At 33.2% G+C, this 25395-nt stretch overlaps 3 protein-coding genes across 9 annotated transcripts in view; 2 read left to right on the top strand and 1 right to left on the bottom strand.

The window, feature by feature from the left end:
* The first annotated feature begins 392 nt into the window (after positions 1–392).
* Fancl (E3 ubiquitin-protein ligase Fancl) lies at positions 393–6543 on the top strand. Of its 4 annotated transcripts, none has more exons than XM_074174018.1 (6): positions 393–769; positions 3837–4015; positions 4566–5142; positions 5487–5660; positions 5713–5885; positions 6386–6543. In XM_074174018.1, the coding sequence occupies exons 2-6, from the start codon at positions 3899–3901 to the stop codon at positions 6488–6490; spliced, it is 1146 nt and encodes a 381-aa protein (XP_074030119.1). In that variant the 5' UTR covers positions 393–769; positions 3837–3898; the 3' UTR covers positions 6491–6543. The 4 variants fall into 4 exon arrangements, with proteins under 4 accessions (XP_074030119.1, XP_023015193.2, XP_074030120.1 ...); XM_023159425.2 differs by lacking the exon at positions 393–769 and adding an exon at positions 3569–3745; XM_074174019.1 differs by lacking the exon at positions 393–769 and adding an exon at positions 3569–3745 and having other exon boundaries at positions 3826–4015.
* Positions 6544–8065: 1522 nt separating this feature from the next.
* On the bottom strand, positions 8066–19830 carry Brd7-9 (Bromodomain containing 7/9). 2 transcript variants are annotated; one of them, XM_023159432.2, is made up of 6 exons: positions 19275–19830; positions 18960–19222; positions 17316–17676; positions 13504–13780; positions 10174–10451; positions 8066–8552 (listed from the first exon to the last, which is right to left on the bottom strand). In XM_023159432.2, the coding sequence occupies exons 1-6, from the start codon at positions 19624–19626 to the stop codon at positions 8110–8112; spliced, it is 1974 nt and encodes a 657-aa protein (XP_023015200.1). In that variant the 5' UTR covers positions 19627–19830; the 3' UTR covers positions 8066–8109. The 2 variants fall into 2 exon arrangements, with proteins under 2 accessions (XP_023015200.1, XP_023015201.1); XM_023159433.2 differs by having other exon boundaries at positions 19278–19829.
* Positions 19831–20616: 786 nt separating this feature from the next.
* Positions 20617–25395, top strand: part of GlyS (glycogen [starch] synthase) — a 21231-nt gene continuing 16452 nt past the window's right edge. Inside the window, exons 1-5 of one of the 3 annotated variants that reach the window (XM_074174017.1) lie at positions 20617–20739; positions 21272–21414; positions 21905–22278; positions 24830–25030; positions 25213–25321. In XM_074174017.1, the coding sequence (XP_074030118.1) occupies positions 21276–21414; positions 21905–22278; positions 24830–25030; positions 25213–25321 (823 nt within the window). In that variant the 5' untranslated portion in view covers positions 20617–20739; positions 21272–21275. Of the gene's footprint in view, positions 20908–21271; positions 21415–21904; positions 22279–24829; positions 25031–25212; positions 25322–25395 lie in introns of all 3 variants that reach the window. The other 2 variants (XM_074174016.1, XM_074174015.1) reach the window with 2 other exon arrangements.

Genomic DNA, 25395 nt, shown 5'->3' with positions numbered 1-25395 from the left:
TCAAACTTTAAACGGGAGTTGGTCAATGGAACCTTCGTAGAAAACAAGTTCGATGCTGAAAATGTTCCTGGGTTTCGTTCGAAATAATTAAATGGCATTTTGATTCCGTTGCAATTATCTAATAATGGCAAATTTTATGAGAGGGTCTGAATAGTAAATTGTTCAAATATGTGATGGAATGTGTACCTGAGTTTGAGAATAAATCAGTAAATATTAATATAAGAAAAAATAAAAATTGTACAATAACCGTTGTTGACAGCGAGTTGTTTGATGAAAGGTGGCTTGTGAAACCGACTCTAAGATGTCATCTATGTATCTGTACTAGTACCAGAAACTATTAATCAACTGATTATTATATATTTCATTCTCCAGATTATCCATGAAAATTTGAACCAACAGATATCGCAACGGATTTTCCCATTATTAGTCCTTTGTTGCATGAATACGCTATGCAGATCAGCGTGTCGCCCACTGTCATTCACTATACTCGTATACCCCAGATATTTGAGTTATGATAAAGAGAAGTTAGAAGTTAATCCAGCACTATTAAACCGCTTAAAGACTTCTCGTAAACTGTTAGTGCGCTTTTCGAAAGAATTGGTAGAAACGATGATAACATCGAGATCGCACCTCAAAACTTGGTCAATCTGTGCCACGTTGCTGAGGCATTGTGGAGTCCAAAGGGTATTCTACAGAACTGGAACAGTCATCTACCTGATATTGTGAACGCAGTCACAGGTTTACTACATTTTCCCATAGGGATTTGCCAGTAAGCACTTTTTCTGTCTATAGATGATAGACACTTTTATTCCGCAACTTATCGAGCGTATTTGTAACCAATGGGTAAGCATCACAAATCGTCTTTTCATTTACCTTACGTTAATCAAAGCAAGAGCATTATGACCCATCCTTCTTCACCACAACAATAGATGACGCCCAGGGAGATAAGAAAGGCTTCACGATTCTCTACTGAAGCATCTTATTCTTCATTCACGTGTCTCTGCAGTGTAGGAGAAATAGTATATGCATTACCAATGAATAATTTACCAAATATATCAGCTTCTAACAATTATTCAATTTCAAAAGTAACGTTAGAATCGGTAATGAAAATATATTTGTCTTTTAAATTTTCAATTATATAATCAAACTATAGGGATATTGATATCGTAAATATTAAGAATTTTTGGTTCTGATTGATGCTCCCCAAAAACACCTTATATGATATGTGCTTCAGAGATTTTATCTAAATTCAGTTCTTTTGCTAATGATGAAAGAACATAATATCTTCGAAATCTAAAATCAAGAAGTGCACTAACAACTTTTTCATTATTTTGGTTTCTGATTTTCAGAATATTACAATTCAATAGGTAAATCAGAAATCCAAAATCAAGAAGTGCACTAACAACTTTTTCTTTATTTTGGTTTCTGATTTTCAGAATATTACAATTTAATAGGTAAATCAGAACAAAGTAACGTATAATGTTTTCGTCTACGAACAAAACGCTGAATGTATATTTTACATTGTTCAATAGCAAGTCGCATCTTGAGATAGGTAAAACAACATTTTCTTTCAATAAACCGTTCATTCTTTTCTTATAATGAGAGATTCTGGGGTTTTCAAACAGTCCTGACTGTTATGAGAATTCTGACAGAAAATACAAATTGGAAATTTCACACTTTTGAATCTATCTTTGAAAACGGTAGTGTAGGCTGCAGCTCGGGTTATCATTTTTGGATGACCTTGTCTAAATTTATCCTTGATGTTCATCTTCATAAATGTATATCTAACACCTCGCAAGTTGAATAATAACAATAGGGTAGGCCACTTCATATTGAATAATTAACTGTTACATGGGACCGAGCAAAACAAATTTCGGAATATGTGAAGGAACGAACATGGAGTATGTTCTCGGACCACAATGGACAGTCATCCCGAGGACACAAACATCTGGTATACAGACAGGTCATAAATAAAAAATGTAACGAGAGCTGGAATTTACTGAACTGAGAAAAATGGCGGACATGAATAGTATTGGAAAAATATACCTGTTAATACACACTTCTTCAGAGAACTGAAGAAGTGCTTCAATTAAGAAAGGATCGACTCAAAACAGTTACTGGGCTACTCTTTGGGCAATGGTCCACTTAGAGAACGTCTCTAATGCAGATACTGTCATATTTTATTCGAATATGATGATGCACTGAATTACCGAAGGCGAATAATTCATAGACAACCCAAATTTTGTCCAGAAGAAAACGACAAACGTCTAGCAAGGGACTTTTAGAAACTGTATAGAAAACAAGATTGTTGGGGAGAGGGGAATGCAATGAGCCAATAAGGCTGTAGCGTCTCCGGGGACTTGAAAACAAATCAGACAGCACCAAAGTAGTAGATTAAAAAGCAGACCAACAGGTAACGAGACGGTCATAAACTCCTTTACGAAATTTCAAGCTGATCTATCGCAGAAGGTTAACTTAACCAGTTGCAATTGTCACCAACTCAACTCGCTGCAAATTTTCGAATCCCCAAGGGCTCTATGTGGAAAAAATACTGATTTCCAGAATAGATTCGGTTCAGATTAACTCTACGGAATAAATCATTGGTAACAGACCGTGTGTATCGTATACATCCCAAATATCATTAAACATAACGTGTTTATACCACACGTATATATATATATATATATATATATATATATATATATATATATATATATATATATATATATATATATATATATATCACATTCTGATAAAGATCCGTGTCTAATATGGGTATACTACAAATCTTACCGTAAAGAAATTTGCCTATCGCATATACCACAAACAAACTAGTTTCCTTGCAGTGAAAGCTTTAGTGAGTCAGAGAATAGGCTCAAACCTCAAATGCAATTCATTATATAGAGCGCTCAACACTACACATTTTTGGGGTGCCATTATTATAGTACATACTATGTGAAGATAAGATATAGGTTATGTAGTAACTTACACATTGAAATAACAAACTGGGTACATATCGATATCATCTGAGCTGAATAATGAGAATTTCTTGTCAGAAAATTGTGGTATATGTAGATAAGTACACCACAAATGTGTCTGGTGCCGTTTTTTCTATACTCATTGTGCCACAAATATAGAGAAATATACTCAAACACATTTACACGCGCGCGTGCGCACACATATGTACATACACACACTGGTGTAAAAGAAGGACAACATTTGGTTGACACCATTTATGGCTTCAGCGAGACACCCTGTGCTTACAAAACGACAACCAACATATTCACGAAGGCAGCTGCGTGATATTCACGTCCTGTAATTATTACATATTTCCAAACATTAGAACTGCAATACTCTTCTCAACGCGCGTTTCACCAACCAACTTGAAGACGCCTAATTGGTTGGTGAAACGCTTGTCTAGTGATAGTCTCAGTGTTTGGGAATGGTGCTTGTATTGAAATTATTATACGGCAGAGTCCCTTGACCGTTGAGATCCTTCGAAGTTGAAAACATGAAAAAAGAGTAAGTGAAGTTAAGTTGAAAAAAATTCAACATGCATTGGCTAAAAAAAATCACTGGAATGGTGAATTGGCGTTCTAAATATAAGACCATTAATAGAAAAAGAAGAAGAAAAAAGAAAATTTAACCTCATAAATTTTTAAATTACTAAAGTTGTTATTGAGACTAATGAAACTTATTGTTGGACCCATGAGACTTATTGTAGTATAATATGAGTTGAATAAAAGTAATAATATTTGGTACTCAATGTACATATATATGTAAAACTTTGGACGTAGTGAAGTAGGGTAAAAGTTTAATACAAAGTTTTCTTTTAGGTTGCAAAGTGGATTAAATCTGCTTTTCTGTTGTGATGTTTTGAATATGTGAACTTTTCACAATGATGAACATCAATCCTGTGGATAAAGATGAAATAGAACTGCTTTTGAATTATCCATTGATGTCGAAATCTCTTCAAGATGGCACAATAACTTACAGTGGATTCATAGAAATTAATGTAAGTTTCAGTATTATTTATACATAGGTAAGCTCTGTTTTATAACATAGTATCACCATGAACTCTTTCGTTATCAGAATGACAAATAAAAAGAAACAATTTAAAGTAAGTCACAAGTTTTAAGTCATGAAAATTCATGAAATATGAAAATATTAACAACAGGAGTGCATGAGAGAAGCAGAAATTGTTGATTCTACTCTTTATTTCTACTTCTGTTTTTTTGGAACATTGAAAAATTTCTGAGCTTCTACTTCCAATCCACCTGTTTGAAAGTATAGGTATTATCCAAATAATCCCTGACTATTCTGAAATTGTGATTGACAAATAGGCATTTTAGGTTTTCATGACATTCTTCTAAGTGCAAGAGGTAGAAATCGATGCAGAAAGCACTGTAATCGACAAAAAGTCTCAGAATTGTAAATATTTCAAACAACTTATGAAAATAATTAATCTCGTTTCTCAAATTATAGGAAATTCATTCCACAAATGAATGGCAGTTCTGTTTGAATATGAATTCTATTTCTCTTTTTTTGTTTGTTTTATTTTTCAGAACACTGACTATAAAGTTTCAGTACAGCAAGTTTCTGAAAAAACTTTTGTCCTCCATTTACCACATAATCTGAAGCATTTGAAGAGGAAGTTTAGTAATATTATGCAACAGCAATCGACCAACAGCATAGTTTCGTATTTAGACTCTCTTACTGTTTACATCAAATCGAAAATTCCTTCTAGCGAACCATCCACTCACTGTGATATCTACAAGCAAGTACTTCACGAGTATTATGAACTCACCAGATTCTATGTCAACCTCAAAAAATGTCATTTAGCACGTGACTTGAGCAAAATAAACATTTCCACTGAAGATGATCAAAACAGGACACACTCTGTTGAGATAACGGTAAACTACGAGAATAAAGATATTTTCCAAATAACTGATTATGACTTGCCACAAGACAAGGATATCCTCAAAGCTTCTTCAAATTTGAGAGAGGTTTATGAGCAATTTCATCGGTCGGTGGATAATTTGCAATCATTCTTCAATTTGATGGAGGTTGTAGATACTAATAGCTGCATTTTAGACCCAGTCCATCCAAAAAAGAGACATAACTATAGAAGGATTTGGATTGGTGAGTATTTATTTTGTTTAGTGAAATTATAAATTGTGTGTGAGTGTGCGAAATTACAACTTTGAACCCAAAATTACGATTTTGAACCTGGAATTTCAACTTTTAACTCGAAATTATGACTTTAAACTCGTAATTTCGACTTTAAATTGGAAGTTTCCCATTTTTGTCTATAGATCTTTTCGGAACTCCCAAAGTACAACTTCATCAATTACTTTCCATATATTCTAAATATTTATTATTTACAACCCAGAAATGGAATACATGAAGAAGTTATATTGGCACCATTTTTGTTGTTAAGTAAGTTAAGTTTGTGAATGAAATTGATAATATTATTTTATTTTCAGGGGAAAATATCTCTATGATACTTACAGTCGATCCTTTAAATGTTTCCAGGATACCTGAAATCAAATTCTTGGGACCTGAGCCATTGGTTGAAGCATACCGTACGACAATAAACGGAAATCTAAAAAAGTGGGACCAGAATAATGATACCTTTTCTGAAATTTTACACTTGATAGGTACTGGTGAAACAATACTATTTATTCATGCTTATATATCTCAATTTTTCAGGTATAACTGAATTTCCACAAAAAAAGGCTACGGTGAATGTTGGCGATGACTTATTGATAATGAGCGGAGATTGCAACATTTGTTATTCCTCTCGATTAAATGACAAACTACCTGAAATTATTTGCAAAAACAAATTCTGTGAGAACTACTATCACACAGAATGTTTATATGAGGTAAAATATTCAACAAATTTCTCATAAAGGATGATAATCATCAATCACGATCAAGAAACTTACCGTTTCTTGTCTGAGGTTCCTATTTTACTTATAAAGTATTAATATGGCCACCAAGGTTCTTTATAATGATTATTGTTCACTTCCAACATGCAAACTCCAACATCTCCATAGCTGGGTACAGTTTTAAGGCAAAAATGCATTACCCTTGAAACTTGTTTTTCGGTAATGAGGCATATTGCTTCATTGGGTTATCTCTGTCAAATGTACACTATTGTGTACAGTATTCAACCTGTTTCTGCTTGAAGGTGAAACACCTTTTGAAAAAGTGTACTTATAATTGCAAAGTTGTTGGATCATTTTTAGTCTAAGCTAGTTGAAAAATGGAAGTATCAAATAATTTCACTCTACTGCACATAATTTTACTAAGTGCAAAACAACTTGCACCTATCAAATTCAAAGTAATAGTCATTACTTATCTTTTCTTTTATTTTTTTCAGTGGTTGATGTCTGTAAATGCGAGAAGATTTTTCACAGAAGTTATTGGAAACTGCCCTAATTGTGAGAAAAATATAACGTGTCCCATTCCAAGGCAGATGACCTGAAGAAAAAAATAATAATTTGTAATTCTTGAAAATAAATTTATATTAAATTGAAATGTGTTGTTTCTATTGCTGAAAGTATGTTCTGTTCCATTAAATTATATTATAAAATCTTGAATATGTTCAGCACATTTGTTTGTAATTTAAAATTAACAGTTGAAATATAAATTGATAAGAGTACCATATTATGATTATGAATTGAAACATTACTAGTTCTGGTTCAACTGTTCAGTAATGAATTATCCTCCAAAATTATAAACGAGAATCTCATGACAAAATGCGCCTGAATGGAAACATTTCCTCTTGGTCATAACTGAGGATAAGTAATAGTTCACAGAGAAAAAAAAAGATACATCTGACGTCGTAGAGGGTTTTTTCTATGACGTCATTATTTTGGAGAACTGAAAACTCGGTGTTCAGTACATAATCCTCATTAACTTTCTCCACTTGGTCGTAATCGAGGACAAGTGGCAGTTTACAGAGAAGAAAATGATTCATCTGTGTTTTTTCTATGACGTCATTATTTTATGCAACTAAAAATTTTCTTTTCGTTACATCATCTCATTAACATTTTTCACTTGGTTCTATGATGTCACCATTCTAGAGAACTGAAAATTCATTGTTCATAACATCATCTTCCACTTGGTCGTAATCGGGTACAACTGACAGTTTACAGAGAAAAAATGATTCATCTGATAATCGGGGACAAGTAACAGTTCAGAGAGAAAAAATGATTCATCTGACGTAGAGGGTTTTTTCTATGACGTCATTATTTTAGGGAACTGAAAATTTTCTGTTCGTTACATCATCTACTCATTAACATTTCCCACTTACTCGTAATCGAGAACAAGTGACAGTTTACAGAAAAAAAAAAAAAGATTCATCTGAGGTAAGGGGATTTTTCTATGACCCTGTTATTTTGGAGGGCTGAAAATTCGTTGTTAATGTAATATATCCTATACCTACCAAAAATGAACCGTTCTCGAAATATTCATTTGTTTACTAAAAAAACACTACATATTCAGCTCTTGAGTGATTCCCCCATAAAATTACTAAGTTTGATAGAATACCTAAACAAGCTATTATTGATTCATTTCATAGTTTCCTATGAGTAACGTGAAATTTAGGTTCTTTTTGTTTTTATGAACGACGGTTTGTAGTACAAACAGAATAGAAAAAAGTGATTTTTTTCCTTTTTTTTTAAATTTTCCACATATTCAGATACAAAATAAGAAAAAAGTTCCCCAATTCAGTTTTTGTTGCTTGCTCGATACATTAAAGGTGCACTTCAATTACTCCTAATATTGATTAAAGTTGTTTCGACACAAAATACCACTTAACAAGATATCAGAAATCACAAATTATAGTAATGTTTCACCACTGAAAAAAAGTTGATTTTTTGTAGAGCTTCACAATATACTCGCTCTGCTTCAAGTACACAATTGAAAGTATACAGAATGTTCATAGCCATAGTTCATAGCTGATTAACGGAAAAACAGATTTTTTTAAACAGAATAGAACTATTTTATTCCCAATATTCAAAAAATTGCAAGGAAAGAGGAAAATAATATTAAAAAACACAGATGAAAGATTTTTTATTTCTCGAGTACCTCCTAACCTGCTTAAGCCATCAAAATCTCTTCAATAGTATTGTCATCTCTGAGAGGACTCTGCGCCAAGCTGGGCTCGCTTTCTAAAAACTGTCGCAGTTCTGATTCCAAATCAATGTTACTGACTTCTTGAGAAGTGTTCACGTCAGGAACAGACATTCCGAGGGCTTTTCGAATGCCTGGAAGGGGTGCGATATCTCCAGGGGTTACTCTCTTGGCAATTTCAGTGATACTTTCAGTAATATTTTCTGCAATGTGGTGCTCTTCCTCAGATGGAGGGGGGCAATGATTGAGATTAGTCGGTGGAGTTACAGAGAGGCGTTGATATTGGGTTTGTTGGAGCTTCTCTAGCAGTTGGCACATGCTGTCCAGCCTTTGTTGTAGTTCATTTCGCTCTTCAGATACTCTGATCTCTTCGTCCATCTTGTCAAGGAAGTTAACATCGATGCCAAGATCTAAAAGAAGTTTTTATGAGAAATTGAAAATGTTTCATCTATAGTTCAATGTCTGGAGAACATGCTCAGTTGTTCAAATGAATGTACTGTTAAAAACTGAAAATTGAATCTTTTTTCAACGCAAATTACAAGCGGATTTGAAAGTTTTCTTCTTTTTCATAAACTGTGTCCAGTCTTTATCGAAACTTTGTCAATTTTATAAGAGTTTAACGACCAATCTTTTTCAATGATTTGGAATATTATTTATTTATTTACGGGCAAACCCATTTAAAGTATAATAATAATAATAATATTTATTCACCATTTGTGATACATAGCGTATATATGGTAGGTCAATGATTATTTACAAAAAAAAAAAAACAGTACGTCACTTATGAATAAAATTATGGGATCAAAGCTTGAATAAAAATTAATATTTGCATATACAAAGGTATAGGTACATATAGATATATAAAATGCTAATTAAAAAATTAATAAAAAAATGTGGCAATTTTGCTTGCCGTAGTCAAATAAATATACATATGTATATATTTACATATATACATATATTTACAAACATGTACACACATATTTAAAAAAAAAACGATAAAATCGCCAGTCAGAACACTGAAACTAAAGCAAAACAGCAAGTGAAAATTTAGAACGATTATATATCCTATTATTCTTCTGTGAAAGAATCCTCTAAATATTCCTTATGACTGTAGTAACATTTGTCCAGTAATAAGTTTTTAACTTTCTTACTGAACAAAGTTGTAAGAATTCAACCTCTTTATAGAAAGTGGCAGTCTGTTATAAAAATTTATGGCATTATATAATGGAGATTTTTTGAAATGATCACTCTTATGTGAAGGGACCCTCAGAGCAGTAGCATGACGAGTATCAAGACCGTGAATGCTCAAGTTCATTATATACAAGTCAAGGTTCCAGTGCACAAAAATGACACATTTCATTATATAAATTGCGGGTGCAGTCAACAAGCATTCTCTTTTGAAAACGGGTCTACAACTTTCTTGGTACCCCAGGTTGAATATCAATCTTATCAGTCGTTTTTGAGAGATGAAAACTCTAGAAAATTCCTTTGCACATCCCCAAGCCATTATGTTGAAACTAATGTGGGAGTATGCATTCGCAAAGTTAACATTTAGTAAACCAAATCTATCTAAACAATGTTTTAACTGTTTGATCGAATAATAAGCGGAATTGAGTTTACTGCACACTTTTTGTATGTGACTTCTCCAGGTGAGATTCTCATCTAAAATAGTTCCAAGAAAATCAACTTCTTTTGATATTTTTATGTCATTCAAAGTGACTAAATTACAACAGAAATCCCTCCTAACAAATGTTTTCATCAGCACTGACTTAGATTTATTTAAAATCCGTTTGTTACGTTGACACCAACTACTGAATTCGTCAATAACTAAATTAATTTTCATCGATAATTCATCCTCATTTTTTCCAGAAACAGTGATTGTAGTATCGTCAGCGTACATAGTTATATGAGACAGTTTCACATTAATTGTTAGTATTTTTTTACATTGAATGAATGAACGAATATTTTCCAGAGATAATTATATCATCTAGTATTGACTGGACAAGTAGGAATAAATTGAAAAAAACAAACCTTGGAGACTTTTCAACTCCTCAACATTAACTTTAACAGCATCAATTGGCTTCACTTCCAACATTGTCTTCACTGCAACTTCCTCCTCCCGCAAATTCTTGTTCTCTTCTAGTATTTTTTTAGTTTTCGAATGATCACCTCCCGTCAACAAATCCAGTAAAGAATCTACCAAATGTGTTGCATAATCTGAATCTTTCACAAAATCTTGCACACTCTCAGCATATTGGACTGCCGAGTCTGATCCGTAGGTTTGGTATACCAAATCACTCTCTTCTTTACTGAAAGAAAAAATTTCACGTATAGTCAGTGGGCATACTTGAAGACTGGCTATAAATCAAATCATCTAAAAGAACAATTCGTTCAGGCCAGTCTCAACACCCTACACAGTAGGTTAATGGACTGACACCTATCAGAAAACAACTACTCCCCTGGCTAATACCACGAAGGGCGTTGGATTATATCCGACAGGTGTCAGTGCAGGATTCTTCACTGAAGTTATTCCTGCATATGCTGTTGGCGATACAACTGCCGCAATAGATTTTCAATTATTGGAACACACTTGCAGACCGGTTTCGGGCTGTTTGGCCACTCGTCAGTGCAAGGTAGTGTATATCATCAACATGAAGTCGATGATTTCCGATAATTGAAAATCGAATTCCGTCAGAGTATCATTCCTCGAACTAAGCTGAAGACTACAACAAACAACAGGTTTGTCGTTGCTCCATCTGCCTGTGAACGAGGTAACCAACTGCATATCCAAATTTGCCCAATTCCTCGTAAAAGGAAAGAAATCTTTCACGTATAGTCAGTGGGCATACTTGAAGACTGGCTATAAATCAAATCATCTAAAAGAACAATTCGTTCAGGCCAGTCTCAACACCCTACACAGTAGGTTAATGGACTGACACCTATCAGAAAACAACTACTCCCCTGGCTAATACCACGAAGGGCGTTGGATTATATCCGACAGGTGTCAGTGCAGGATTCTTCACTGAAGTTATTCCTGCATATGCTGTTGGCGATACAACTGCCGCAATAGATTTTCAATTATTGGAACACACTTGCAGACCGGTTTCGGGCTGTTTGGCCACTCGTCAGTGCAAGGTAGTGTATATCATCAACATGAAGTCGATGATTTCCGATAATTGAAAATCGAATTCCGTCAGAGTATCATTCCTCGAACTAAGCTGAAGACTACAACAAACAACAGGTTTGTCGTTGCTCCATCTGCCTGTGAACGAGGTAACCAACTGCATATCCAAATTTGCCCAATTCCTCGTAAAAGGAAAGAAATCTTTCACGTATAGTCAGTGGGCATACTTGAAGACTGGCTATAAATCAAATCATCTAAAAGAACAATTCGTTCAGGCCAGTCTCAACACCCTACACAGTAGGTTAATGGACTGACACCTATCAGAAAACAACTACTCCCCTGGCTAATACCACGAAGGGCGTTGGATTATATCCGACAGGTGTCAGTGCAGGATTCTTCACTGAAGTTATTCCTGCATATGCTGTTGGCGATACAACTGCCGCAATAGATTTTCAATTATTGGAACACACTTGCAGACCGGTTTCGGGCTGTTTGGCCACTCGTCAGTGCAAGGTAGTGTATATCATCAACATAAAGTCGATGATTTCCGATAATTGAAAATCGAATTCCGTCAGAGTATCATTCCTCGAACTAAGCTGAAGACTACAACAAACAACAGGTTTGTCGTCGCTCCATCTGCCTGTGAACGAGGTAACCAACTGCATATCCAAATTTGCCCAATTCCTCGTAAAAGGAAAGAAATCTTTCACGTATAGTCAGTGGGCATACTTGTGTACACTACCTTGCACTGACGAGTGGCCAAACAGCCCGAAACCGGTCTGCAAGTGTGTTCCAATAATTGAAAATCTATTGCGGCAGTTGTATCGCCAACAGCATATGCAGGAATAACTTCAGTGAAGAATCCTGCACTGACACCTGTCGGATATAATCCAACGCCCTTCGTGGTATTAGCCAGGGGAGTAGTTGTTTTCTGATAGGTGTCAGTCCATTAACCTACTGTGTAGGGTGTTGAGACTGGCCTGAACGAATTGTTCTTTTAGATGATTTGAAAGAAAAAACACCACTGATTCTTCAGCAATTCATTATTCAAAATTGAAATTGTTAATACTTATTTAGTTTTTGTGTGTGGTAATGCACATGACATGATGGTCATGTTAGGGTGAGAATAATAATGATAATAATCATTGTGGGATCTTTCAGTTGGTGGGTTACCTGAATAAGAAGGTTAATTTATTGGGAATCATTATTGTACTCGATTGAAACTGTGAAAAGAAACATAAAAAGGTTGCACCTGCCTAGCTGAGTGACTGGGGACAAGAAGAGATAACTTGGAGAGAAGATCAGGGCTGGTACTCATTCTGTTGATAATTTTGTAAAGAAGTATCAAGTCTCTTTGTTTTCCTACGTGCCTCGAGAGAAGGTACGTTCAATATGCGTTCTAATGCAACAGTATACACGCATCTTCAAAGCAATAGGAAATTGAGCTGAACAGTCTCAAGTTTCACTTTATGTGTAATGGGGGAACCGAACTGTGAAACTATAATCGAGATGATATCTAACCAGGAAAAAATAAACAGATTCAAGTACAGTGATGTTAGTAAAATTGTGGGTGGTTCTTTTTATGAAGCCAATTATCTTCATGGATTTCTGAAATACAGCGGAAATGTGTGATTTATGGCTAAGTGTGGAGTGTAAGATCACACCTAGATCTTTGGTTTCAAAAGCGAAATGTAAGGTTAGATTATTTATACTATTTCTGAAAGTAATTGGGTGTTGTGTTCAATGAAAGCAAAGAATATGGCATTTGGATGCGTTCAAACACATACCATTTTGCGTATACCAATTAGATAGGCAATCTATATCCTTTTGTTGAATGAATGTATTAGCCTCACTTTTATTTATTTCGAAACATTTTAAATCCTTAGCAAATAGCAAAGCTTCAATTTCATGGAAGCAGCAAATTGGATCATTAATGAAAAGGTTAAACAACAGTGGTCCCAAATGTGATCCTTGTGGAACACCTGATGTAACCGCGATAGTATGAAAATAGTAATGATTAACCCTAACAATTTGCGTTCTTTACAAAAGATATCGCTTGAGCCAAAGCAATATTAGCCCATCAACGCTGTATGAACAAAGTTCATGAATCAAGAGCTCATGATTAACTTTGTCGTAGGCTTAATTATGGTTATTATGATAAACAAACGACCGAGTTTTAGAAATATAATTTTGTGTGATATCAAAAACATTGGAATAAAATATGTACCAGTTCTTACCTGAGATTTGAGAAAGCAGAATCATAACTTGGTGCATATGATCCAAAAGCTCCATAATACAATGGTTTCACAGGCTTAGCAATATTGCGGCGATCTTCACGAAATCCCTGAAGTTGACTGGAACCTTCGGTGAGCTTACCACAGAGTTGACCGAGAAGTACAGGACGTTTTTTAGTTCCAGGAATAACTCCATCTCCACCAACAAGTATGTTGAGATGTGTGGTGCCATCTTTTCTCTGTTTTAGAAAACCCAAAGATGAACCACCTCTCTTCATCACTGCAAATGAAATGAATCCATATCAATGATTATATTGTTGACACTAACTTTATCTTCTTCACCATTGCAAACAGACCTTTGCTATGTTAATAAAATTAAAATGTATTAGGTTGTTTCAGAAGTTTGGCCTGTTTTGATGTCATGTGTTATTGTACTACTTCCTCTCTAGTGAAGGATTCAATTTCTCGTAATTCAGAAAAATGTATATTTACCCCTCAAATAATATTAAAGACATCAGCAATAGAATATTTCGAAAAGGCTGTAAATGAACTATTATAAAATCGACCGTACTATGGCTATTTTCAAACTTTTGTTATGAAGGCGGTCCCAGAATTACCCGGCCTGACCTAGAGATGGCGGTAGTTGTTTGAAAAATATCACGGTATTAGAAAGAACACAATCTGTAAAGCATATGTTACAAGTTTGAAGACGCTGCGTTATTTAGTATTTGTTTGGCAGCTATCAATAGCGAACGTTTTCGGGAATTTGTGAAAATGGAAGAAATTGGTCATCATTATGTGGTACAATACCTTTATTTGGACATGAGAAAGTTGTGTGTAAGATGAGTGCCGCGTTTGCTCATGCTCGAGCAAAAACAGTGTCGTGAAGATGTTTCAATTTAGTGTTTATCAAAGTTTCACAGCAATAAAGCAGAATTCTTGCGTCGTTTCGTAACTATGAATGAAATATGGGTCCATCACTTTACACCAGAGACAAAAGAACAATCGAAATAGTGGACTCAAAAGGGGAAGACCGTTTCATCTGCAGGCAAGGTCATGGTATCGGTTTTTTGGGATGCACGAGGGATAATTTTCATTGACTACCTTAAAAAAGGTATAACTATCAACGGCGAGTATTATGCTAAATTACTGCAACGTTTTGAGTGAAGAAATTAGGCTAAAACGTCCACATTTGGCTAAGAAAAAAGTGTCGTTCCATCAAAACAATGCAGCAGCTCACAATTCCATTATCGCAATGACCAAAATCAACGAATTAAAGTTTGAATTGCTACCCCATGCAATATTAGCCAGATTTAGCCTTTGGATTATTTTCTGTTTCCAAACTTGGAAAAATGACTCAGTGGTCAAAGATTTTCCAACCCATAAATGGATGACATCTTACTTGAAAGACCGGGAACAATAAGTGAAAGTTTCGGGTGCAGTATCTGAGAAAAAAAAAATTGACCAGTGGAGTTCCACAAGGTTCTGTCTTAGGGCCAATATTATTTTGCTATATGTGAATGATCTCACGAACTTGAATATTAGTGGTAGGTTCACTTTATTTGCAGATGATGCAACTATAGAATGGCACACTAAAGATAAGAATATTCTCAGTCAATTGATCTCCTTAGATCCAACTGAAATAAAAAGGTGGTGCGATGGCAATCAAATGGTCTTCAACTCTAAGAAAACTAAAGTGTTATCATTTAAATGGGACATCGACAAAATACAACTAGATAATGATACACTTATGAAATCTGATAATTACAGATTCTTAGGTGTTGTATTGGACCATAATTTAAAGTTTGATGAGCATATTATGGCAATGGCAAAGAAATTGTCATCTGGGTGTTATGCTATCAGAGTTATTAGAAATGACATCGGTTATCTTATTGCTAGAAAAGCCTACTTTGCTCTCCTGGAATCTCACATCAGATATGGGATAGCATTTTGGGGAGCCTGCTCACAAGCGTTGCTCTCAATGATCTTTAAGCTACAAAAGAGAGCACTGATACATATGCCATGTTAATCACCAAACTTCATGTAAACCCTTATTTATATATCAGAGGATACTCACGTTAACATCAATTTTCGTGCTAGAATCAACTATTTTAGTTCATAAGCATAAACTACATTTATTAAAATCTGACACTGTACGTAATACTAGGGCAAATGGCCAATATATACCTTTATTAATCTCCCCAGAACCACGCAATACCAAAATTCAATTGTTTACAATGGTACAAAAATGTTCAACCATCTACCGAAGAAAATTAAATATATTCATAGCACACCGAAATTCAGAAGGGCTGTAAAAATATTTTTAATAACAAAACCGTTTTATGATTTGAGGGAATTTTTTTAACAAAATATATATATATATATATATATATATATATATATATATATATATATATATATATATATATATATATATATATATATATATATATATATATGTGTGTGTGTGTGTGTGTGAGTGTGTGATGTTTTTATCATCTGACAACTGTGTCCTGTTTTGTATTTATAATCAATTGAAATAGAATAAATTAGAAAAAACTGTTTTTATATCTATTCTACTGTATTGTTGTGAAAATATTTTATAGTAACATGACTGTATATATACATTAAGTACATCCATATTAGTTTGCATAATTTTAATTTTATTTAATTATCATGACTTCCTGCTCATTTTAAGCAGTTAGGATTTATGTACTATTATATTTAGGAGCTTTGTCAATAAGAATTCTATTCTTCAGATAATAAAGCATGCTTTGATTTGATTTGAGGTGATGTCTGCAGTTAATAATAATAATAATATCATTTATTGCCCAACAGGTAACACCCAATTACAGGACATAATTAAATACATCAGTACTGATAATAGATGAAATAAATTAACATATCATGTTCATTCTTGACATGATATATGAATATTACATAACAATGATATATAATATCGAATAGAAAACAAAAGAAAGAAAACTAAAACAAAAAAAACTGATAGTATAACTATTCATTGCGCTACTTGGTAAAAGTGATTATAATAACTGACTCTCACACAACACAAAAAGGAAAAAACAGTATTGATATCACTTTAAGATTTCCATTGCAACTTTTTTTATATGATTCGCCGAGTAAGTATTAATATCGCGAAAGCTGCATATCGAGTTGTAGTTTTCACACATATTTTCAATTGGAGAATGCGATATTATGTTTGTTCGTGCTGCAGAGCAGTAAAATGTGAGATTCAGTCGTGACTGAGCTCTTGGCACCCTAAAGTTCAGTTCTGACAGGAGCAAATGGCAGTCTACTTGGCTGTGCAGTAGTTTATGCAAAAAGGTTATTGAAGCACATCTTCTCCATTTTTCTAAAGAAATTAATTGAAAGTGATTGAGAAGACTATAGTGGTCAGAACCCCTAGCTGGATAAATTCCAGTGTTTCTGAAGTACAAGAATTTCAAAAATTTTCTTTGAATTTTTTCAATTGAGTGCTCATGACAGAAATAGTAGGGGCTCCAAATAATTGAGCAGTATTCAAGCTTGGATCTGACATATGAGAAATATAATGAGCTGCAAAGAGATTATGTTGAAAAATTAATATATTTTTTTTAATTTTATGTTTTCTTTGTTGGGCTGTGTATTTCTGGGACCCCTTCGTACATTCGGACCAAGTATATTTTATTTGTTAGTTATTTTTGTGTTCATGTTTATGTTATGAGAAGAACTTTATTTATTTAGTAGGACATGTCCTAATATAAAAATGAAAATAGCTATACAATCATGTTTCAATACTTCTTTCAATTTTGACTTACTGAGTTTTGCTTTAGCTTGCCGAGCAGCAATCTGTGATTTAGATAAAATTTCTTCGGGAGTTAGGGTATCTGGAATCGATTCAAATTTAGTGGCTGGCATTTTACGCTTGGACTCATGTACATGGTCAGTTTCTTCTGGATCGTCGTGGTGCTTCACAGCTCTCAATTCAGGTGTTATCTCAAATCCAACATCCTCACTGGTAATATCTGGAACCAGATTCAGCATCCAACCCAATTTTTCTGGAACCATAATCTTGAGACCAGCTTGAAGCATTTTTTTACTGGCTTTATAGTACACAGTTTCGACATGATTATATTTCATAGCATTATTGCAAATCAATTTGAAATCGTTCACAAATTCCTAAAATGGAAGAAAAAAATAATAGAAATGATTCAATATAGAAAAAAAAAACGTGTGCTTCTCGGGTCACCCGACAGATGTGATAACTTAAACTAATCTAAGTTGAACTATTTAATATTGAAACTGTTTTACTTGAGAAAAGCTCAGGTTATTACTTAAATTTTATGTATATTAATATGATAATGTAAGGAAAGGTTATTTATTAATAAAATCTTTTATAGATTGTTTTGAAGGGTTAAATAATGATACCAATAATGTACACACACAAAATTAGTATCATAATTTTTAAGCCCTGTTTCATATAATGAAAGAATATTACGTGCTTGCTGGTTACATTTTTATAAAACTGTCAACAGAACACTAACGCGTACTAAACACTGATCGTCTGTCCGACGAGAGAGGAGGAGCCTGCCTTCCGCTGACGTATGCGTGAGAGAAAGGGAAGCCAGACAAACTGGCGCAGTTACGCGTTAGGTAACGAAGCTGTTTACCCTCCCATAAGAGGTTATCACTTCAGTAATACATGTAAATGGTTTCGATCCATTAACACGAAAATTCTAAAAATCAGCGGCTTTCAAACACAAAAAATTGTGACACTGAAAACCTTGGCCGCAAAAAGCCTTAACCATTTTGTCAGTGTCTTGCGTGTTCAGCGATTTTCTGCGGTCGAGAAAAATGGAATAAAGAATTTGTATAAAATTCCAAGTAGAAAATGGAATTAGGTACTCAAAAATACTTAAAATTTAGACAGTGGCATATATAAATTATAAAGAAAACAAATTATGGTAACCTAAAATGATAATGGGTTAAACTATGCAAATATGCAAATGCAAATAATAAAAGAGCAATTAATGGGAAAAAAAATCAAAATCAGAAAAAATGTAGATCAAGTTACTTCACTACTTTTCAATTGTAAACAATCTTCTTCGGATGATGACTGGCCAACAATTGAGAGAATTAAAAGTTCAGCTGGGTTCCCCTCTCCACCATCTTCTCTCACTTTCCAGTTCAGTGCAACACATAGTGTTTTCCCAGTTAATTAGAGGTTTCCATATGTTGCAAATCTCCACACCAGCTTGAGTTAATTATCAAATTGTATACTTTGACTACAAAAAGCTGGTGAAACAACTTTTGCTAGAAGTCAGCAAAGGCCATCACAACTAGTGCTATCCCAGTATATCTCAATAGTTTGACAAATGTTGATTTTCTTTTTAGATACCTTATTAAGCACCTACTTAACCTAGATGGAACCTAAAATTTGACATAAAAAAATGTATACTCACATCTAAATTTGAATATTGGTTCTCCTCAATTTTTTGCCTCATAGTGCTAAAATCCATTGGATTTGAGATAATTGTTGAATAACCAGGAGCTATATTTTCTGTGACAGGCCAAGCAAAAAAGTTCTGTGGATCTTTCTTCTCTAATTGTGTCAGCAAATGATCCAAACCCTTAGAAAGTGGAGTTCGTTCTTGTAACTTCTTAATGACACATGTTCTAAGTTCTCGCCCAGGACTGCCTATCTGGGGATAAACTCCCATTTCCTCTAAAAACGAAATATATTTATGGTAACCCATTCAACTTGGGAAATATTTCACTACCTGCTTCTTCATTATCCTCTCTCTTTCGTTTTTTATCTTTGTGATGATGCTTGTGTTTTTTCTCACGATCTTTATTTTTGTCCTTCTTTTTCTTCTTTTTTTTAGATTTCTTATGATGAGTCCTGGTCGTAGCAAAATATTGATCATTTTTCTCAATTTGCATTGTCTCTTCTAAACCTTCAGTTGGTAAGGGTAAACTTTGATCAAAAGTAGAGTCATGTTCAGGTGTAGTTTGAGAACCCACTTTCAGAATAAGTTTCAGGCCGGGTTTTTCATCTCTTTCGCGTTTTTCACTTTTGTGTTTTTTGTGCTTCTTTACCACTGAGGGAGAAGCTACTGGAGATGACATTTTTCAAGTCAACAGTTTAAGAATATTTTTTGCGACCATATAATTCACATATACACATTCACAAAACGTACAGTATAGTTAATTACTTTTTCTTTCTAATGGTCTAATATCTAACATAAACAGAATACTGTTTACATATTATTACTATATAAAACATAACCTAACGTAAATTTACTGACTTGATTGTAAGTATGTTCGTTTGATACATAACTGTGCACACGATTAACTCGCATCGCTCGGCAAGCGTTCCACATTCCATAATGCAGATCTGTTCTGTTCGGTATTTACGGGAGCGAGGAAAAAATATATTGAGTCATCTTCAAAATTAACGTTAAGATCAGGTAATAATAAAAAAGTTGGTTGAATTTTATCTATTCTTTGCGAAATTATTAAATTAGAGTTATATTTTTGGCTCTTGTTCATCATGACCGATCATATGTAAAAAAATATATAGATATTTGTGATAGCAATAACACAAATGTCAATTTGTCATTCGTTAAATATATTTTGTTCCGTTAACTCTATGATTACGTAGTACCAAATCTGCATCTTTTCAAAAACTACACCTCACGATTGAGGTGTAGTTTTTGAAGAAGCTAATGTCTTAGCGAAACATGTTGTGATACATTTTAAATAGAGTTTGTGGAGATCAAATCGTGAGGCGTAGTTTTTGAAATTACTATGGATCTTCATCAAGTAACGGCCGAATCAATCAGAAAAAAATCTGCATCTGCTCGCTTGGCTCCAGATTTTTAAAACCGATCACAGCTACTTTCTCTGGATGGTTCAATACAGGGTTCGTATATGGAGAAGTTCATACATGCCAAAGATTTTGACCACCATATTTGTGATGTCATTGGAGGAAAATTACGCTAAATTTGAACTTATATATAATATAAACTCAAAATATGACCCTGCAGAAACTGATTTCTAATTTTTGAACTACTTTGTTAGAGTACTGGGTGTACACAATATGTCCAAGATACAGAGAGTCAGCGTAGGATATTCTGAAACTGTAAGACAGGCCAGGCAAATGTATGTATGTAAGACAGTATATGTGCTGTGGCCACAGTAGAAAGCTAAAGACCGGCCCTGATGTCCTTCTGTCATCAGGTTAGAGTTTCGTTATAGTGGTTAGAGGTGACCTTCATTAGGTGAATTGTTCAAATCCGTATATTTTTTAACAAACTTCTGCTTATTTTGATATTGTTGTATTATATTTTCTTGAAATTTCGTATAAAGAATATTTTGATAAAGAAACAACTTTGTGCCAATAATTTGGTGAGTAAATACTAAGTTTTCATTAAAAAAAACATCTTTTTGTTTGAATTTCATTGAAGGTTGATTTTTACTTAATTTATATTCTTGTTTACCTCCTAAATGTATTATCATTTTTATGTGCCAAAAGCACTTCATTCATTCATTTACTGAATTGTTTTTCAAACTATATAATATTGATGAAAATTTGAATTATATATCAGTATCATTAACATTACATTTTTGTTTATTAAACATCTTATCTTTTAACCATGACATTATGATAAAAAGTTTATTAATTGATCGACTAAGATTGACTAGATCTCTTGAATATTTTATAAGTACCTATATAATTTTTTTAAATTTTGCTCTGTTGTATCTCTTATAGTGCGATGTCCAGAGAAAGAGCTTCGAGACGGTTCTACCGTGTTGAGTCAATGAATAACCTTCTATCTTGCTTAGATCGTGGTATGACTGCAGAAGAACAAAACCAATGGTCTTTCGAAATTGCATGGGAAGCAGCTAATAAAGGTACGAATTTGTTCAACAGTTGAGCTGTTCAAATTTCATCTTATATTTCTCTTACATTTTTTGTGAGATTAGATTTTTAAATATTTGTTTTACAAAGTATTGAGATAGACTTTTGATTTTCTGATTGAAGATCCATAGTAATTTCAAAAACTACATCGAAAACAATTTCGATCTCCATAAACTTTTTTCCAAAAATATCATGACATGTTTCCCTGTAACAGTAGCTTTTTCGTAGTGAGTAACCTAGGAAAAAACTCCTGTGATAGCGAAACATGTCATGATATTTTTGGAAATGAAGTTTGTGAAGATGAAATCATTTCCAGTGTAGTTTGTGAAAATACTTTTGGTTGCTGAAAAAGTAAAATGTACCTTTCATCAAATATCATGAAACATTTTTTCCTAAGAAATTGCCGTAAAGACTTAAATAGAATAGTTGTTGCTTGAAATCTCATTATGCATCTAAACAGTGCCATGTTGGTCTCTGTTTCAGTTGGGGGTATTTATACTGTCATCAGATCTAAGGCATATGTGTCAACCGAAGAGATGGGCGATCATTACTGCCTCATAGGCCCATACAAAGAACATTGTGCTAGAACAGAGGTTGAAGAAGGCCCACTTGCTTCTGAACCCATGAACAATGCAGTTGAAGTACTGAGACAGAACGGTTTCAAAGTCCATACCGGAAGATGGCTTGTGGATGGAAATCCACAAATAATCCTGATGGATATCGGATCGGCAGCATGGAAGTTAGACGAGTATAAGTCTGAACTTTGGAGCAAAACTAACATAGGGGTACCCCATTTGGATGTAGAAACAAACGATGCTATTATTTTAGGGCATATGGTAGCCGATTTCATCGCAGAGGTAAGAAGAAAGAATTAATTTTGTATTTGTATTTATTTATTAAGTAGGCAAGCCTAATATACAAAAAAAGAAAAATTACAAATTCATAAATATTTCACGACATTAACTATGTAAATATAATAACATTTTAAAGTACCTTTCAAGGAAAACCAAATATACATACATATCTATAGATTATTAGGTTAGTTCACATTAAAAAATATAAAAAAATTACAAATATCATAATGAGCTGTCACTAATATACTTCTTTAATGATGACTTAAATTAGTTTATTGAATTAGATTCTTTTACAAATTGTGGTAGTTTATTAAATTCGTTTAAGCCTTTATGAAATATGCTATTCATTCCAAATTTAGTGTTAGTTTTATCAATGTAAAAATTGTTATTTCTTCTCGTATTGTAATCATGAACTTCATTATTTCTCAATAAGAATTTTTGAAAGTAATTGTGTAGCAATCCTTTATGCAGCTTAAATATAAAGATCATAGTCATATATAATATACGTTCTTCAACTGAAAACCAGTTTAGACACTGTAACATCGATTTAATTGCTGAGTAACGGCTACATCCCAATATTAATCGCATGCCCCGATTTTGAAGCTTTTGCAATTGCGCTATTTTATTATTACTAAGTAGAAAAAGTAATGTTTGACAATAATCAAAATGAGGTTGTATTAGGCTTTTAAAAAGAGTCCACCTAGCATACATAGACACTTTTTTACATATACGATAGAGAAAAAAAAGTTTTTTAGATATTTTTTTACAAATAAAATCAGCATGACTATTTAGTTTTAAATTTTTACCAATTATAAAACCCAAATATTTTATTTCAGTCACAATTTCAATGCTAACATTGTGTAATAATTGATAAATCACTCTCATGGTCTGAGCATATTGAAGGTTTATCTAAAAAACTATTTAAATCATACTTCGCAATTCTGCAATTGAGGTATGAACTTCATGAGAATATACTTATCCAAGTTTATTATGCATTAGTATATTCTGCACTATCTTTTCACATCACGTTATGGGGAAATGCTACAGAAATAAATAGGATATTTGTTACTCAAAAACGAATTGTTAGAATGATGTTCAACATGAAGCCACGTGATTCTTGCAGGGAAATTTTCAAGAGTAAAAAGATTATGACAGTTTGCTGCATTTATATTTATAAAAGTTGCTTACACATTAAAAAGCATGAAAATGAGCTAATAAAAAACAATTACCACCATCAATATTGCACTAGAAATGCTTCAAATTTAATAAAAATCGCCAACTTATGCTGGGGTAAAAATATATAATAAACTCCCTAATCTAATGAAGGCCTGTAATACTATCGAATTAAAAAAATCACTGAAAGATTTCTTATTGGCTAAATCTTATTATACATTACAAGAGTATTTCGCTGATTGAGTTTTTGTGGATATCTGTGTGTAAATAATCTTATTCTTTTATGTTTTAATCTTACATTTTTACACTTGTACATCTATACGTTTTTACATTTTTATTTATACATATATATATATATATATATATATATATATATATATATATATATATATATATATATATATATATATCTGTATTTTATGGTCCTATGTTTATATGTATTGAATGTATATTTACATGTTTGTTTGTTTACATATTTATAAGTATAAGTTGACATGTTCGATACCATGTAGTTGGTCGATGAATGAATAAATTTCTTTCTTTCTTTCTTTCTTTCTTATTAATTTTTATAACAGCATTTGCCCAAACAATTTGATCATACTTATAAGATGATGTCAAAATCATACTTTTTGTTTTATTGACATTTAGTTTCAGTTTATTAATAAATAAATATGTTTCAATGCTATTTAAAGACCTATTCATTTCAACAATTGCCTGACCCAAATCTTCATGTATACAATAAACCAAAGTATCATCTGCAAAAAGATTTATACAGTGTGATCCAGATATGTGATTAATATCATTTAGGTAAATAATAAAAAGCAATGGACCTAACACACTACCCTGGGGTATGCCACTCTCAATTATAAGTTCATCTGACAATTCTTTTCCAAATTTAGTTTTTTGTCTTCTGTTGAATAAGTAACTTTGAATCCAATCGAAAACAATCCCTGATATCCCATAATATTTTAATTTTTCAAGTAGAATATTTCGGTCAATTGTTTCAAATGCCCTTTTAAGGTCGAGAAATGTCGCAATAATGTACTGATTTCTATCAATTGTATTTTTCCATTCAGTTATTAAAAATTGTAGAGAGGTCTCACATGAGTGTCTAGCTCTAAAACCTGATTGGTTGCCTATAAACAATTTATTGGTATTGAAGTACTGAATTAATTGGTTATATACAGACATTTCATAATATTATTTTTAATAGATGGTAAAACTTGTTTAACTTTTTATATAGGAATCTTGATATGCATGTGCTTATCCACTAGTCAAGACAGTTTTTTTTATAAACTTTTCGACTACCTTGTCTTTTTTTACTTTTCTTTGTCAGCTCCCCGCCTACGAGATCACTTTTCATTATTGTCACCTTTTTCAGTTTAGGACTAAAGCTGAAGAATATGGGCAGGGTGTTCCACCCCGAATTGTCACACACTTTCACGAATGGCAAGCTGGGGTAGGTCTCATTGTACTGCGTACTAGACATGTTAATGTTGCTACCGTATTCACCACACACGCCACTCTTTTAGGAAGATATTTGTGTGCTGGCAACACCGATTTCTACAATAATCTCAGTAAGGTTAGTATTAAGTACGGCTTGACCAATGTCATACTTTCAATGCTTTTTATAAATAAAAACAGTAATTATATGAAATGTAATCAAAGTCTCAAATTCAAATCCAACATTTTAATTTGAGGGAACCAAATGCGGGCTAATAGGTTGTGGTCGATTGCAGTGCTTTAAATTTTACTTTTTTATAGTTTAGCGTTGATGAAGAAGCTGGAAAAAGGCAAATTTATCATAGGTATTGTTTGGAAAGGGCAGCCGCACATTTAGGCCATTGCTTCACTACTGTTTCTGAAATTACAGGTAAGTTCAAATTGCTGGTACATTCATTAAAGTATAACTGGAAATTTTTACTATTAGATTTAGGGAAATTTCTA

Source organism: Leptinotarsa decemlineata, unplaced genomic scaffold, assembly GCF_025532065.1.
Source record: "Leptinotarsa decemlineata unplaced genomic scaffold, Ldec_3_MD MMD2_tig00000505_RagTag_RagTag, whole genome shotgun sequence".
Taxonomy (NCBI): Eukaryota; Metazoa; Arthropoda; class Insecta; order Coleoptera; family Chrysomelidae; genus Leptinotarsa; species Leptinotarsa decemlineata.
Note: the sequence above shows the minus strand (reverse complement) of the source record. Positions and strands in the feature narration are given on the sequence as shown.

What these genes read in the sequence shown, in the direction of transcription:
- Fancl (XM_074174018.1), top strand. Translation starts at nt 3,899, where the DNA reads ATGATGAACATCAATCCTGTGGATAAAGATGAAATAGAACTGCTTTTG. An exon ending in CTATAGAAGGATTTGGATTG is followed by an intron (nt 5,143 to 5,486) that starts GTGAGTATTTAT and finishes TTTTATTTTCAG; the next exon opens with GGGAAAATATCTCTATGATA. An exon ending in ACACAGAATGTTTATATGAG is followed by an intron (nt 5,886 to 6,385) that starts GTAAAATATTCA and finishes TATTTTTTTCAG; the next exon opens with TGGTTGATGTCTGTAAATGC.
- Brd7-9 (XM_023159432.2), bottom strand. Translation starts at nt 19,626, where the DNA reads ATGTCATCTCCAGTAGCTTCTCCCTCAGTGGTAAAGAAGCACAAAAAA. An exon ending in ACCAATATTCAAATTTAGAT is followed by an intron (nt 17,677 to 18,959) that starts GTGAGTATACAT and finishes CTTCCATTTTAG; the next exon opens with GAATTTGTGAACGATTTCAA. An exon ending in TCTGCTTTCTCAAATCTCAG is followed by an intron (nt 10,452 to 13,503) that starts GTAAGAACTGGT and finishes TTTTTCTTTCAG; the next exon opens with TAAAGAAGAGAGTGATTTGG.